The sequence below is a fragment of the Pan paniscus genome, chromosome 8 (genome assembly GCF_029289425.2).
Source record: "Pan paniscus chromosome 8, NHGRI_mPanPan1-v2.0_pri, whole genome shotgun sequence".
In the NCBI taxonomy this organism is placed as follows: domain Eukaryota; kingdom Metazoa; phylum Chordata; class Mammalia; order Primates; family Hominidae; genus Pan; species Pan paniscus.
The window spans coordinates 143200129-143216295 of NC_073257.2; the positions used below are offsets into that span (position 1 = coordinate 143200129).

The 16167-nt window shown below is 49.8% G+C and overlaps 1 protein-coding gene across 2 annotated transcripts in view; it reads right to left on the minus strand.

The window, feature by feature from the left end:
* TCERG1L (transcription elongation regulator 1 like) overlaps positions 1–16167 on the minus strand; it is a 219687-nt gene that overhangs the window by 164355 nt on the left and 39165 nt on the right. The window contains exon 4 of one of the 2 annotated variants that reach the window (XM_034931729.2): positions 4385–4570. The exons of the other annotated variant lie outside the window; for it this stretch is intronic. Coding sequence (XP_034787620.2) covers positions 4385–4570 — 186 coding nt within the window. The remainder of the gene's footprint in view (positions 1–4384; positions 4571–16167) is intronic. 2 annotated transcript variants of the gene reach the window in all.

Genomic DNA, 16167 nt, shown 5'->3' on the forward strand with positions numbered 1-16167 from the left:
CTTTAGAGCCCAACAATGGGAAAGTCTGCACCTTATACGACTAAATGTAATAATGCCAGCTCAGATACTTGTAGTTGCATTCTCAGTAAGAATTCACTTATCATGCGTAACAAACTCCACAAAAGGGGTTTGTTGGTTTGTTGGTTTAAATCCAGTAAGTGTTCCACTAGAGGTAACTCAATCCTCCATTAGAAATGAACACGTGTTTCCCACACACGCCAGATGAGTTTCAGGAATCTTGAGGTATAAGCAATTATGTTGTTACAGTATTTTTGTCTCTGAAAATCTTTAAAATGTTAATATGTATTATGACATTTTTGATGATAGTGGAGGAGGAAACAATTCCCGGATGATTTAAAAAAAGACCTTATTCCCAAATGTCTGAATTACTGTTGTTATAGAACCTGCTTCAGCATCTGCAGATTTTGCTAATGAGGAAAGCCGACAGCCACATGAAAGGCTGCGTGGTAGAATTCTGGCTTGGAGACTTTCTGACTTGTTATGTAGCTTGGCTGGTAAGTTACTGATAGAACAAAAAAATAGTCACTTCCCAGCTGTTCTGTGGCAGGACAAAATGTTAAATTTAAACCATTAAACAGTTCTGGAAGCAAAGAACAGGTGGCAAATGGCTTCCCAGGCAGATGGCCCTTTTTAATATCTGTTTGGTAGTTACCTGCTCTACCAGAGACCGAAAGTACTCACTCATATTTCACTCTTCTGGCCTGGATACTTCAGTCATGGTGGGCCAAATTTTAAAAATAAATGCTGTCTTTCTTAAAAGAAGAATCACTTTGGCTGAGCACAGTGACTCACGCCTCTAATCCCAGCACTTGGGGAGGCGGAGGTGGGCGGATCAAGAGGTCAGGAGTTCGAGACCAGCCTGGTCAACATGGTGAAATCCTGTCTCTACTAAAAATACAAAAATTACCTGGGCATGGGGGTGTGCACCTGTAATCGTAGCTACAGGGGAGACTGAGGCAGGAGAATCACTTGAACCCAGGAGGCAGAGGTTGCAATGAGCCGAGACCGCACCACTGCACTCCAGCCTGGGCGACAGATCGAGACTCCATCTCAAGAAAAAGAAAGAGAGAAAGAAAGAGAGAAAGACAAAGAAGGAAGGAATGGAAGGAAGGGAGGGAGGGAAAGAAAGAAGGAAGGAAGGAAGGAAAGAAAGAAAGAAAGAGAGAGAGAGAAAAAAAAAAAAAGTTCTGTGAGTAAGTGGAACAGGAGCAGGCTCTGCCCGGCCTATCAACGCTCAGAAGGGAGCGCTGTCCCTGGAGTCAGGGGAATTGCTGTGTTGGGTGCAGGCAGGGCGGGGATGGAAAGATGCAACCTCTGCTGGAGACCCACTGCCTGGGAGGGGCCAGCCTGATAAACAGATCCCCGTGAAGCAGAGGCCAACGGACACAAAGGACACCCCATCCCCTGGGAGGGCAGCAGGGACCAGCCTTCCTGCCCATGCTGACACCACTCTGAAAGAGAAGCCCGGTTCACGGCTGAATCTGGACCTGGTCACGGGCTCTTTAAGTATTATGTGGCATCTTAGGTAAGCTAAATCTAGTGCAAGGCACCGAATTCAGCACAATCTTTATGACTGTGGACTCTTTCCAACACAGAGCCTGCTCCTTCAGGGTCAGGGTAGTGCCACGTTAACTCTCCCAGATGAGCTTAGCCGGGTATCCAGACAGGTTTTCACAGTGCCTTAAGCAGAGTTCTAATAATACAAACCCAGGTTTCTCCACAGAGCCACTACCTATACTTTGGGCCAGATGATTCTCTACCATGGGGGCTGCCTGGGGGTTGTAGGATTGTGGCATCTTCCCTGGCTTCTACCCACCAGATCCCAGTAGCAACCCTCAGGTCATGACAACCAAAACGCATGGATAGTCACACTGCCAAACACCCTCTGGGTTGCAGAATTGTCTCCAGTTGGGGACCATTAAGCTAAACCACGTGGAGCTCTGAGGTTACTGACTTTTATATCAAAGTCCAGGATGTAAGTAAAACAGTCAAGCTCATTTATATAAAGTGGGACTTATCTTCCAAATAAAAACAGGATTATTCTTCTGTAGATAAATTAAAGGCCACATCCTTTTATAAAATCAGTTTGAATATAGAGCAAACTTTGGAGTGAGCTGTGTTCTTCTGAGTCCATCAGCACCTGCTTTGCATTGATGTCCTTCTATTTCCTCTCCGCCAGGCCGGGGCCACTCCCTCTACCCACCCCTCCATGGGATAGCTCATCCTTGTCCTGCCCCTGCCCAGTTCATCTATTTTAAGGGGTATCAGAAATTTCCTAGGGGGCTGCCTGGGCATTCGCTGAGACCGCCCATCAGCAGAGACAACGCCTTGCTCCCATCGTCCTGTGGGCCTCTTGCGATGGTTTAGAAAACAGCCCGAATGGCGCAGATAGGCCAGCTCTCTATCCCATCTCCGTCAAGTCTTGGTTTTCGAAAAGTAACCATGGGACATGTTAGGATGGTTTTCTTCATGGGCATGAGAGCCTTGCCCCCGAGTCCAGAGGAGGCCGCCAGGGCAGCACTGCCAGGCAGTCCCACCTCCCAATGGAGCCCTCACCAGGGGCGCCCCTGGCAGCACCACACCCACCCATGAAGCCTGGGTTGGGCCACGCTGCTCACAGCTCAGACCTGCTCATCACCGGTCCAGACCCAGCCTCCTGATGGTATTTCAACTTCAACCTGCATCCTGTCCTATGGGCGGGGTTTCCAGGTCGGATGGATCAATTCCAGCAACGGGAAGGCAATTTTAGGAGCTACCTTCTGAGTAACGCCCCTTTCATCTTCCTGTCAATCCATTTTTCCAGTTATCTACAGGACAGATAACGTTGGTGCTGGCCTCGTTCTAACTGAACACGCATTATAGCAAATTTGATCATGGAACCTTATAAAAGGCAAACAAGAGAGGATGCCTAATTGTTATGTCACCTTATAAATCATGTCAGAGATATGGAAAGTGAAGCTGCCCCTGAGGTACACAGCTTTTGGTTCTAAGATTAATTTTCCTCTGAAAACAGTAAGTCACCCCTAATACATGTCAATGGACTGGTAGGTTTAACCAAATTCTTGACACAGCTGTAATTTATGCTCCACACCGAGATTATCCATGTGTTTTATTTTCTCCATCACACCCTAAATGCATGTTCACTGACATGCTGAAATAGAAATACGATTTGGATCTTGAGAATACAATATCCGACTTATCAACTAATTCATCAAACCAGCATAGAAATAGCGAACGCCAAAGGTCCATTGTTGAAAAAGACCACAATAGTTTTACTAGCAACAAAGTCAACAAACTGCAAACACTCCAAAAATTGGAAAGTCATGGAACTAGGCTGTTTGTCTTTCTACCATAAAGTAGTAGGTATATATTTATGTGTGTATGTGTTTATCACAGTCTAGTGATACATTTCCTGCTACTGATAATCTAGCAATTAATGATATTAATACAATCTTCCATGGAATTTCTCTTCAAGTTTTACCATCTCACATGAAGAACTAAAACCAAAATAAAAGAGTAAATCCTCAGTTCCTGGGAGTTGGCACTGTCATTTCAAATTAATGGTGCTGTTGCTAAGTTTGAAGAAACAGGCATTTCACAAGGATGTCTGGGTCACGAAGCGTGCAGGTTACAGTTAATGGATGGACACGCATGCCTGTGAACACGCAGAGACAATAGAGCTGCAGATGGGACCCAGGACCTCCCATCTACCCTAAGTGCCTCATCAATGCATCTCACACCTCTCAGGACACCAGAATGGCCACCCTCCCGGCCCCTGCCCTGAGGACATCTCAGAAAGGGAGCACTGTCTACTGCACTAATGAGCTCAAATGCCTTTGTGGCGGCCCAAGCCTCTGGTACTCCAAGCTGTCACAGTGGGTGGGACCCCAGCCCCTGTGTCAGCCCAGGGCCAGAAGGCATGCCAAGTGGACTGCCTGGGGGGAGCAGCACGCGGCTTGGCTCTGCGCTCACTCACCAGGCTCCACTCCAGCACGCCAGCCTGCACGTCCCGTGCAAGAAAATCACAACTTCCTGGGGTGCTTGCACTCCCAGACGCATGCATGACTCCCCCTAAATTCCAGTTAGTAAAGAGAAGTCTCATTTCCTCAAACAGAAGCTTTCACCTTGGCTTTACAGCAGGAAGTGCCAGGGTGGACCTGACAAGGTGGCTCAGTGGAGTCGCGTCGATTTGCAGGGTCTGAAGTCAAGCAAAGCCCAAACGGCCCCAGCCGAATGTTTCCCTCAACCGGAGCCGGGCTTCAGGTGCCACAGCGCCTGGGCCCAGGCCAGGGGCATCTAACCAGGAAGCCTCCGTGCGCTCGCTAAGGCAGCACCAGGCGTCGGGACGGCGCTCCGAGCCTACCTGAGAAGGGGGACGTCCGGAGGGGTATTTTGATGGGTGCCAAGGTCAGGAAGTGGCGCGGCTGCACGCTGGAGGGGGATGGGCCCCGGAGGTTCTCAGGGTCCACGGAGACCATGGCAGCGGCGGCGGCGGTGGCAATGGCAATGGTGGGGCTGCTGGTCGGCTTAAGGCTGTTATGGCAGCCACCTGCGGAAAAGGGATGCAGAGGGTCAGCAAGGGGACGACCAGGGCCATGGGTGACAGATGCCCATCTCGCTACCGCAAGATATCAGCCCCAGAAAACAGGTGAGGGGGGCGCTACCCCTCTTTAATGGAGGCCCACAGTATGTGCCACCATCCGCAGAACAAATGCTTCTGATGAGTTCTCCATCAGTCAAATGCTGCCATGCAACCAGTGCACACACACGGCCGTGTGATACTCAGTGAGCTGCAAGGCTTACAGTCACCAGGGGACGAGCCAGGACCCGGGTGCCTTAAAGAGAAACCGCTTGTCCCTGGTGCCAGTGTGTTAAGTACCTAATCAGAAGTGACCATGAACAGCCCTCAGTGATTTGGAGCAGAAACCGGTGAAGGCCCAGGAGTGCCACATAAAAAAGTGGGGGAGTGGTTTGGAAGAAGGGGCAGCTGTGGGCCAGGGTGGAGAGAGGTTTCCAGAGGACACCAGGCTCAGCTGGGCCCTGCAGGGAGAGGGTGGAGAGGTTTCCAGAGGACACCAGGCTCAGCTGGGCCCTGCAGGGAGAGGGTGGAGAGGTTTCCAGAGGGCAACAGGCTCAGCTGGGCCCTGCAGGGAGTGGCCGGTCACCAGACCAGCTGCTGCAGGAGAGACACCCACAGCCAGCTCAGCGTGGGTCGCTCCTTGAGAGAAGTCAGACTGCAAGCTTGGAATCAGGCATCTTTTCTGACATCAATGGACACATCTGAAAGTTTGCTTCTTCCTCTGCCTTTTCAGTAAAACATTTTTTCTTTTAAAAGACTCCTCAGTTTCCCAAATAAATGTGTTATCTAAGAAGTATTTTGTAGGTGCCATTTTATATGGATGGTGGAAGCTTAGTCTGGCCAGCTCTGGAAAGCAATTTGGAAATATGTTTTTAAAACCTTGATACAATTCACAACTCTTGATCTGGCACGTCCTGTCCTGTGACCCACCCACATGCCCAGTGCCTTAGGATACAGGTGTAGAATGAGGAGCTAGAAATATCAGCAAAAGCAGGACGACTGCATGAAGGATGGTGCGCTGTGCACAAGACGGTCAGTGGCCAGCACGATTACATCAGGGAAGATCGTTAGTGCCAGAGCGAGGTCTCATGATACAGTAGGCAAATAAAACAGGCTAAAAATCATATAGGTTCCTGCAATGTATCATCATTCAGTCAACCAGTCTTTATTTAGCTGACAAGTGCCAGGCATTTTCCAGCAGTAGCTCTTTGGGACAGAGCAGCGAACAAAACACTGGGAAGGCTGGCCTTTGGGGAAGGTTCCTCCCAGGTAGGGAAGAGGCAGGGTGCTCATTCTTCTTGTTGATTTTCTGTACTTTCCAGGCTGGTGGGCATAGTGGGAAAGCAGGGAGAGGGCATCTAGCCTTGGTGTGTGGGCCTCAATTGTGACTGGGGTGGCCAGGAAAGTCCTCACTGGGAAGGAAAAAATAGGTAAAAGTCTGCATGAGGCAAGGCGAGACTCCCTGCTGACCCCTAGAGAAGAAGCAGGCGTGCGAAGGCCCCGTGGCCAGTGCCTGTGTGGTGCCTTCCAGGAGCTGCAAGGAAATCATCAGGGATGAGGCACAGTGTTCGAGGCACAGAATACAGGGAGATGAGGAAGTGGCGGGTCGGGGGACAGCCAGGCTTTGCCGGCAGACATAGGCGGGGGATGACTTGGGTTGTACTCCAAGTGAGGCGAGCCACAGGAGGGAGCGGAGCCTGCGGAGCAGTGGAGAGGCCAGCTCTGAGTCTCATCTGAATGTCTTCATCCTGCCTGCTTGAATGGGAACAGATGCGCAGGGGACAGCATCGCTTCCAGATGGGCTCAGTGCCATACCCTATAGAGTCCCTATTTCAAGGAAGACATCCAGGCTAGAGCCAGGAATTTGGAGGCATATAGGAGGTACTTAACACTATGATGTCAGATGTGGTTAAAAAATAGAAGAAAGTCGTGATAATGAACATATCTAGATGGCAGAATTACGGCTGATTTTCTCTCCTTTCTTTTGGAATTGCCTATGATGAGCATATACAGCTATTTTAAATTAAATATAATTTGTTATAGAGCAGCTTTAGGTTTACAGAAAAAATGGGTAGAAAGTAGAGAGAGTTCCCTAATGGATGCTTCCACTTCCCTCATTGTGAATATTTGGCATCAGTGTGGTGAGTTTGTTACAGTTCATGAGCTGACAATGGCACCTTATTAACTATGGCCACAGTGTTCACTGGGGTTCACCCTTTGTGCTGTGCATCCTATGGGTTTGGACAGAGGCATTGTAGGATCATTGTAGAGAGAGTTCCCTAATAGATGCCTCCACTCCCCTCATCATGAATATTTGGCATCAGTGTGGTGGGTTTGTTACAGTTCATGAGCTGACAATGGCACCTTATTAACTATGGCCACAGTGTTCACTGGGGTTTACCCTTTGTGCTGTGCATCCTATGGGTTTGGACAGAGGCATTGTAGGATCATACAGAGCATTTTCACAGCCATTGTACCACCACTGTGGTATCATACAATGCATTTTCACAGCCCTAAAACTCCCCTGGCCTCCGCCTGTTCATCCCTCCCTCCCCCTAGCCCCTGGCAGCCGCTGATCTTTCTATGGCCTCTCTAGCTTTGCCTTTTCCAGAAGGCCATTCAGTTGGAACCAAATACTATGTAGCCCTTTCAGACTGCCATCTTCCGCTTGGCAATATCCATTTAAGGTTCCTCCATGTCTTCTCATGACTTGATAGCTCATTTCTTTTTATTGTTGAATGATACTCCGTTATCAGGATGTGTCACAGTTTAGAAGCACAATTGTTGGATTTTATGGTAAGAGTGTGTTTTGCTTTTTAAGAAACTGCCAGACTGTCTTCCACAGTGGCTATGCCATTTTGCATTCCCACCAGCAGTGAATGGGAGTTCCTGTTGCTCCACATCCTCAATCTGCATTTAGTGATGTCGGTGTTCTGGATGTCGGCTTTTCTAAAAAGTATGTCATGGAATCTACTTGTTGCCATAGACAGATTTGAAGTCAGAAAAAAATAAGCACTGTTCAAAATATATCATCTTAATAATAACACACTTTAGAAAATTTATAAGATAAAGTAATTATGTGGATAAAAAGGTCCCTCCTGAACTCCCCCACTGAACACTGTCCATCTTTTGTTATATTGCAGTTGTTTGGCCTGGCTGTGTTGGAAACGTATCACAATCACACCACATCTGTGGCTTTTTCATGAGATGGTATAAAATGAACACTTCCTTTATCATTACATGGCCTTCGAAAGTCCCACTATGAACCACAGCCTTGTATTCCAAGGAAGGCACATGCCCCATACATTTGCCATATTTTTACCCACCCCCATCGTAATAGGTGCTGTTCTGATAGATAATGACGACATAAACAACTGTCTGCAAACAGATTCATTTCTGTATTTATTGCTATGCAGTAGATTGCAGGGTCCAAACAGTGTAAGCATGTGTCAGTGTAAGGAGGGAATTTTCCAGAAGTTTTGATGCACTAGAAAGCCCTACACAAATTTATTAGCAATGGCTTCTCCCCTTAGGATCTCTGTTTGCATGCTGCCTCTCCACAGCTGTTTCCACTGGAATTTAACCACTTAGTAGTTACATTTAACCTGCTTAGTGGGCCTCTGAGTGAGCGCAAAAGTTAAAGTCCTTGCTGGGAAGTTATTTCCAGTTGAGGAAGGAAAAGATGGTATCAGAATGACCTGGAGTTTTCCAAACCCCAGGAACCACTGGGAGCCCCAGAAGGGCAATGGGTGGGTGGGACGGAGGGAGGGCTGTAAACACGCAAAGCCCCTCAGGCCACTGTAACATCCCCCCTGCACTCCCCCTCCCCCCCGCACCCCTTTCCTGTGCCCAAGTCCTGCCCAGCCAGAAGCTTCTCCCTGGTCTCAGCCCAGGCTGACCTTCCTGCCGGGGATGCTCTGACTCTCATCCCTGAAGCTCCTCCTACCCAGCAGAGAGGGACTGGGGCAACACACCCTGCCCTTGCCACTTAGCAGCCCTGCCAGAGCACAGGTGCAGCAGTGCTGGTGGTCAGGCCCAAGCTGTGGGCTCCTGGGTCGGGAAGGGGCTGTCGAAGACCACCCACCCACAGGAAGGAAAGGTTGGATCTCTATAGGGTGTGATACGGGTGCAAACAGATACAGAGAAGCCATACAGCTTGGTACTTAGTATACAGATTTGCACCTGAGGAGTCGGGCTCCTGGTTCAAAGCCTGAGTGTGATACTTTGGGCCTGACCTGAAGGCTGCACTGGGCAGGTCTCAGGGGGAAGCTGCGTCCCCACACCAGGCTCTTGCTTAGCCAGGCATGGCAGGCTTGAGGGAGCAGCAGGGAAAGGCTCGGGCCCTGGGGCCAGTCACGCTCCCAGCACATCTGCACCCCTATCTTGGGGACACCTTCATTCTCAGGTCTCATTATCTGAGGCCTCGGGCAGAGGTCCTCCAGGTGTCTCTGCTAAGACCTCCTTGTTGGCGGGGGAGGGCAAGAGCTTAAAGCCACCTCCACGCTCTGACTCAGTTCCCAGGGAATTCCCGCTCCAAGCCCTTCCCAACTCCATGACTTCAGGGCCCCTAAAACTGCAGGAGCCTTTTGTTCAGGGCTCCCTGACAGCGTGAGGGCCCCACGTCTGTGTAGATCACTCTGGCTCTAGACCTGTGTGCTGGTCAGTGAGGGAAAGAGAACGGGGAGTTGACATGTCCTCCGACTTCAGACTCTTGCCTGTCCCAGCCGAGCCCTTAATTAAGAAGACAGGACCAAACTTCACAATGCTGGCGAGAAGCCACCGAGTCCATTTTTTTTAACGAACTCAATCTGTTGTTTGAAATGAAGATGGCCTTTCGCAATGAGTGAAAAAGCGACTGATGGTGTGTTAAAAGGAACAGATACTAAGGTGAGAGTGGTTTGTATATGGAAGTGAGAAAATGTGTTTACCACCATGTGATTTTGTTGCAAAAAATCATGGGTCAACTAAACAGAAAAATAAATAAGGAAACTTTCTTATCTGTCTCTTTAAGAAAAATAAACTTGAAAATATACTTTTTAACCTGCTCTGAGATCATATGAAATTTTAACACTCTGATTCATTCACAAAGTCAGCTGAATGATATCAGTGAAGACAGAAAGTTAATCATATCAACAGAATGATTTATATCATTGGTAGATGAGATCGAAAGAAGAAGTCCTGGTATTATCATAAAACTTCTGCCCAGCTCCAGGCCCTTGTGAAGGGTGAAGTTCAGTCATGACAACCATCGGAATTGAGTACCAGCAAACCTCAGAGATAACGCGGGTTCAGTTCCAGACCACCACAATAACGCAAATATTGCGATAAAGAGAGTCAAGTGAATTTTTTGGTTTTTCAATGCATACAAAAGTTATGTTTACACTATAGTGTAGTCTGTTAAATGTGCAAGAGTGTTATGTCTAAAAATTGTACATCCCTAAATTTAAAAATAGTTTATTGCTAAAAAATATTAGAGATCATCTGAGCCTTCAGCAAACTGTAACTCTTTTGCCAGTGGAGGGTCTTGCCTCGATGTTGATGGCCGCTGACTGATCAGGATGGTGGTTGCTGAAGGCTGGGGTGGCTGTGCCAATTTCACGAAAGAAGACAACAGCAACGCTTGCTACATTGATGGACTCTTCCTTTCAGGAAAGATGTCTCTGTAGCATGCAATGCTGTTTGACAGCATTTTAGCCAGCCCCAGTAGAACTTTCAAAATTGGAGTCAATCCCCTCAAACCCTGCTGCTGCTCTATCAACTCAGTCTATGTAATATTCTAAATCCTTTGTTATTATTTCAACAATGTTTACAACATCTTCATCAGGAGTAGATTCCATCTCAAGAAACCACTTTCTATGTTCACTCGTAAGAAGTAACTCCTTATGCGTTAAAGTTGTATTTGAGATTTCAGCAATTCAGTCACATCTTCAAGCTCCACTTCCACTTCTAGTTCTCTTGCTGTTTCCACCACATCAGCAGTTACTTCCTCCAAAGACGTCTTGAAACCCCTGAAATCATTCATGAGAGTTGAAATCAGCTTCTTTCAAACTCCCGTTAATGTTGATATTTTGTCCTCTTCCTATGAATTATGAATGTTCACGGCTGCAGAATGGATGTTGTGTTAGCAGGCATGAAAACAATTCATCTCATCCCCATGTGACCAGGTGCGTTGTCAATGAGTAAAAATGTTACGAGATCTTTGGGGTGTTGCTTTTCTGGCTGGAAACCTCTGTGGCCAGTGGCACCTTGGTCTGACTTCTTTAGTCCAGAAAGAATGAGGTACACAGACAAGTGGAGGGTGAGCAAGACAAAGAGGAGCTTTATTAAGTGTTAGAACAGCTCAGAGGCTCTCAGCAGAGAGGAGGCCCTGGAATGGGTGGCTCCTCTCTGCAGGCAGGTCATCCTGATGAGTGTTCAGCTCTCAGCGGAGAGGGTAGCTTCTGCTGCAGCTGGTCAACTGGACATCTGTAGTTCTCAGCAGAGAGGAGGCCTTGGAGAGGGTAGCTCCTCTCTGTGGCTGGTCGTCCCTACATCTGCTGCTCTCTGCAGCGGATAACTCCTCTCTGCAGCTGGTCATCCTGGCACCTCTCTGTCCTCTGCTCTGCTCTGGCTGAGTCTTTTATGGCTTTTATGGGCCTCAGAGGGGAGGAAGTGCCTTCCAATTGGTCCATGGGTGGCCATGAGAGGGCCTGGAAAAGGCACAAGTCCCTACTCCAGTCCAGAGGACTGGCAACCGGCCCCCAGCCTTCAGGTCCTCCCTGGCCTGAAGGTGCATCCTCATCTGGAACCCACTCCTTCACACCCAGGAGCCCATCTGCCTCCTGCCACCACTCATCATGCCCAGGCCGCTTGCACCCAGGGGTACCCGCAGGCCAGTGCTGAGTTGCCACCAGCCCCGTCTCAGCCTCCCACCTGCGCTCATTGGTGCCCAAAGTCCAGAGAATCTGAGGCAGCAGGGCACTGCACATGAGCACTGCCCTGAGTATGCACACACCTGGCTGGACTGCAACAGCACCCAGGCTTGGCCCCAACCCTACTCTAGGATCGGAGTAAGCACTGGAAGCAGGGAGAGGCCAGGCAGCAGGAGCAGATACCCCCAAGCCTAAGCCCTGAGAGCATCGGGAGGCCCAGGCCCACAGCTGCAACCTGGGTGGCTGCAACTGAGCCTCGGCAGCTCCCACACTGCCAACTTGAGGGGGGTCATGGCTCCTGCCTGTCCCAGCTCTGCAAAGTGAGCAGACCTGGCTGTGCCCTTCTCTGCGTCTCCCTCTGCCGCAGTGGTGGCCCCTGCACAAGTGAACCCAATGTTCCTGGGGCTGGTCCCATGAGTCCTGGCTGCAACTTTGGCCGGGTGCTTATGGGCTCCCAGGACATGGCAGAGTGTGAGGTTGAAGCTGTGGCAGAGGCTCCAAGCCTCGGAGCAGGTCCTGCCCAGCCATGCAAGGGTGGAGGTGGCACAGTTGGCTGCCTTGGGGACATGGGGCACAGGGGACCCCACTGCTGCTCCCACCACCAGTCCTGCTGCCCTGTCCACCTCCTTGCAGACTTCGGTGGGGGCTCCAGGGCCTTGCCAGGCCCATGCCAGAGTCGAGGGCAAGGGTGATGTTGCCACAAGTTCCCCGGGGGCCCTAGTGCTCAGGGGTGGTCCAGGGCTCCCCTTTGCCCAGCTCACAACCCTGCCAGAGTTGGCTCCTCTGGGAGCGAATTACAGGCCCTGGGCCCAGCTGCCAGGAGTGCCAGGCTCAGCAGTGGGAGCAGTCACTTCTGAGCCTGTGGGGGGCAGGGAGGGATTCCCAGGCCCCTAAGACCACGGGAATGCCCTGCTCCACAGCCGGCCTTGAGCAGCTGCAGTGGTGCCCAGGGAGGGCTGGGCTCCTGCCTGCTCTGTGGAGTGGAAGTCCCAGCTGCGCCTCCCTGCTGCAGCTGGCATCTTGGCAGCAGCCACTCTAGATGGACTGCTGCTGCCATTCATAATATTTTGATAGGAATCTTTTTTATTTTTATTTTTTCTGAACAGTAGGTCTCAATAATGGGCTTTAAATACTCAGCAAACCATGCTAGAAACAGATGTGCTGTCACCCGGGCTTTGCTGTTCCATTTATAGCACACAGGCAGAGTAGATTTAGCATCGTTCTTGAGGGCCTTAGGATTTTTTGAATTGTAAATTAGTCTTGCCTTCAACTTAAAGTCACAAGCTGCACTGGCCCCTAACCAGATAGTCATCAGTCCTTTGAAGTTTTGAAGCCCATCACTGACTTCTCCTCTATAGCTATAAAAGTCCTAGACGGCATCTTCTTCCAATAGATGGCTGTTTCATCTGCATTGCAAATCTCTTCTGTAGTGTAGCCACCTTCATCGACGCTCTTAGCTAGGTCTTCTGGATAACTGGGTGCAGCTTCTTCATCAGCACTTGCTGCTTCACCTTACACTTTTATGTTATGGAGACAGTTTCTGTCCTTAAACCTCATGCATCACCTCTGTTAGCTTCAAACTTTTCTTCTGCTGCTTCCTCACCTCTCTCAGCCTTCACAGAGTTGAAGACAGTTAGGAGCTTGCTCTGGATTAGGCTTTGGCTTAATGGAATGTTGTGCCTGGTTTGATCTTCCATCCACACCATTAAAATTTTCCCCACATCAGCAGTGAGGCTGTTTCACTTTATCTTTTTATTGTTGTTGTTCACTGGAGTAGCACTTTTGATTTCCTTCAAAAACTTTTCCTTAGCATTCACAACTCGGCTAACTTGTTGGTGCATGACACCTAGTTTTCAGCCTATAATAGCTTTCAACACGCCTTCTTCACTCAGCTTAATTATTGCTAGCTTTTGATTTAAAGTGAAACATGCCACTCTTCTTTTCATTTGAACATGTAGTCGCCATTGTAAGGGATTAATTGATACAATTTCTATTTATTTGTTTGTTTGTTTGTTTTTTCATATGGAGTCTCACTCTGTCACCCAAGTTGGAGTGCAGTGGCATGATCTCGGCTCACTGCAACCTCTGCCTCCCAGGTTCAAGTGATTCTCCTGCCTCAGACTCCCGAGTAGCTGGGATAACAGGTGCCTGCCACCATGCCTGGCTCATTTTTGTATTTTCAGTAGAGACAGGGTTTTGCCATGTTGGCTAGGCTGCTCTCAAACTCCTGACCTCAAGTGATCTGCCCGTCTCAACCTCCCAAAGTGCTGGGATTATAGGCATGAGCTACTGAGCCCAGCCTCAATTGATCTAATTTCAATATTGCTATGTCTCAGGGAAGAGGGAGGCCCAAGGAGAGGGAGAAGGATGGGGAAAGGCTGGTTGGAGGAGCAGTTAGAACACACAGGACATTGATAGATTAACCTCCCCATCTTATACAGGTGAAGTTTGTGGCTCCCCAAAACAATCACAATAGTAGCATCGATTATCACTGATCATAGATCACCACAACAGACATAACAATACTTAAAAACTTTGAAACACTGAGAGTTCCCAGAATGTAACAGAGACATGAAGTGAGCACACGCTGTTGGGAAAACGGCACCCACAGACTTGTTCCACCTGGGGTTGCCACAAACCTTCAACTTGTAAAAACACACTATCAGCAAGGCACAAGAAAGGGAGGCACAATAAAGAGAAGTGTGCCTGTGCCTACTGGGCAGGTGAAGCCTCGCACCAAACCCGCAACCCACAGAGAGCCCACGGAGCACGGCAACCCCACGTGCACATCACAAAGGCAAGAGGAGCGCACTTCAGGAGGATATCCAAATCCGTTTACTGATAAACATGCAACGGTAACACAAGGAGCCCAGTGTTGGGAAGAAGAGGTGTGGGTTGCTTTGTGTTTTCCTTCCTATGTCCTTCTCTGCACCCCATAGTCAGACATTTATGAAGCCAGATGGCACCCGGCTCTGGGACTGGAAAGATGATATAACATGGGCACCCAGGCAAACAGAAGAGTGCCTTTGGGTAGGAGTTGCCTGAGGACACAAGCCAGGAAGGGCGCAAAGCCAGCCAGAGCCTGGGGACGCTAGCTGCTCCCCTCGGAGACGCCTCCTGAGCTGAGTTTGAAGAGCAGCAGGCACTCAATACACTGCGTGGATGGATAAATACCATAACTAACTTTCCCCAAAGGACCACAGAGAATCCCGTAGTTGAGTAAATAAACAGTGAGATAAGACAGGTCCAGCCAAAGAAAACTGCTAAGCCAGCTCAGAGATAAGCCAGAAATGCTATCCCACAAGGATGGCTTATAAAAATCAATATTTTAAGCAAAACAGTAATTAACCATGTGCTTCCCTTGAGGGCAGGTTGAGGAGAGGGTGCGGAGCCAACATCTCCAGAAAACCCACATGTGCTTGATGCCCAGCCCCGCATGGCTGCTGCCGTTGCTGGCGTTTGCATTGTTATTGCCACTCCTACCTTCTTCTCTGATTATCAAACTTGCAAAAAGAGTTTTGGTTGCATGTTTTTTTTCAAACACTTCCTTTAATATCCACATGCAGGCAAATGTCCATTGTCCCTGTGTGTCGTGGGAGATATCAGGCTTGGCGAGGTTTGTCGAACCTGCACAAAGGCCCGCGGTGATGATGGTGCCGACATTCCTGTTCCAGTGTATCTGGCCTGAATCCCACCCTGCCAGGCTGGGGCCAGGCCCCCTCCCCACACTGGCTGAAGTCGTGCCTCATCCATCTGATGCATCTGAGAGGAACAGGGCTTCCCAGAGACTCTCCTGGGCCTCACTAGGTCCCACCCTGGGGCCGTGTGCACTGAGGCATTTGGCTGGGCTCCACATCGTGACTTCCTGAAGACCCCACTGGCCTCAGCAACACCAGGAGGGCAGCCCTGCCACCGCCTTCTCTGCTCAGAGGCTGACCAGCTGTTGAGATGCTTCCAGAACCTGCCTCCAGAACCTGGCACCCAACCAGCAGCTGGATTTGGCTTTTCCTGGGACTCAGTAAAGAGGAAGGAAGAAGAGGGACAGTAGGGTGGGAGCCCGGTGCAGTGGCAGGTGGCTCCAGAATATCAGGCCTAGTGAGCCAAGCCCCACCGTGCTGGCTCAGCACACCCACACGCAGCTGGGCGGCTCTCCAGGTTTTCCCTTCCTCTCTGGGCACACCCTAGGTAGGAGCCAGCCTCAGTCCAAAGGACTTCCGTCTCTCCCTGCACTCTGCAGAGGAGGTGCCCACAGAAGGCACGTGGCTGGAGAGGCCTGCTGACCCCAGCCAGACCCTCCCTGCCTGGCCCAGGCATCTGACCACTCTGCCCAAGGGATGCTCACCCAAAAGGAGCATGCTGGCGTCATGGGCTCTGGGGCCTGAGGCTTGGAAGACTTGTCAAAGACTAAGCTGGGAATTATGCCCGCCGGTGGGGTGCAGAACAGATAAAATGCTAAGCATTTGCCTTCTGCATCTTCACCAGAGATCAGGAGGAAGGCCAGGACAGATCTGCCTCTGAGAATGCCTATGTGGAGGGAAGGCCTGGAGGCCTCCCCGAGGGCAGAGGGTTTTAGGCAAAGCCCAGGATAGCTGGTGAGGGTCCCTGTGACCGGAGACTGAATCTGACAAACACCAGCTGCCATGCTGTCTGTGCTGA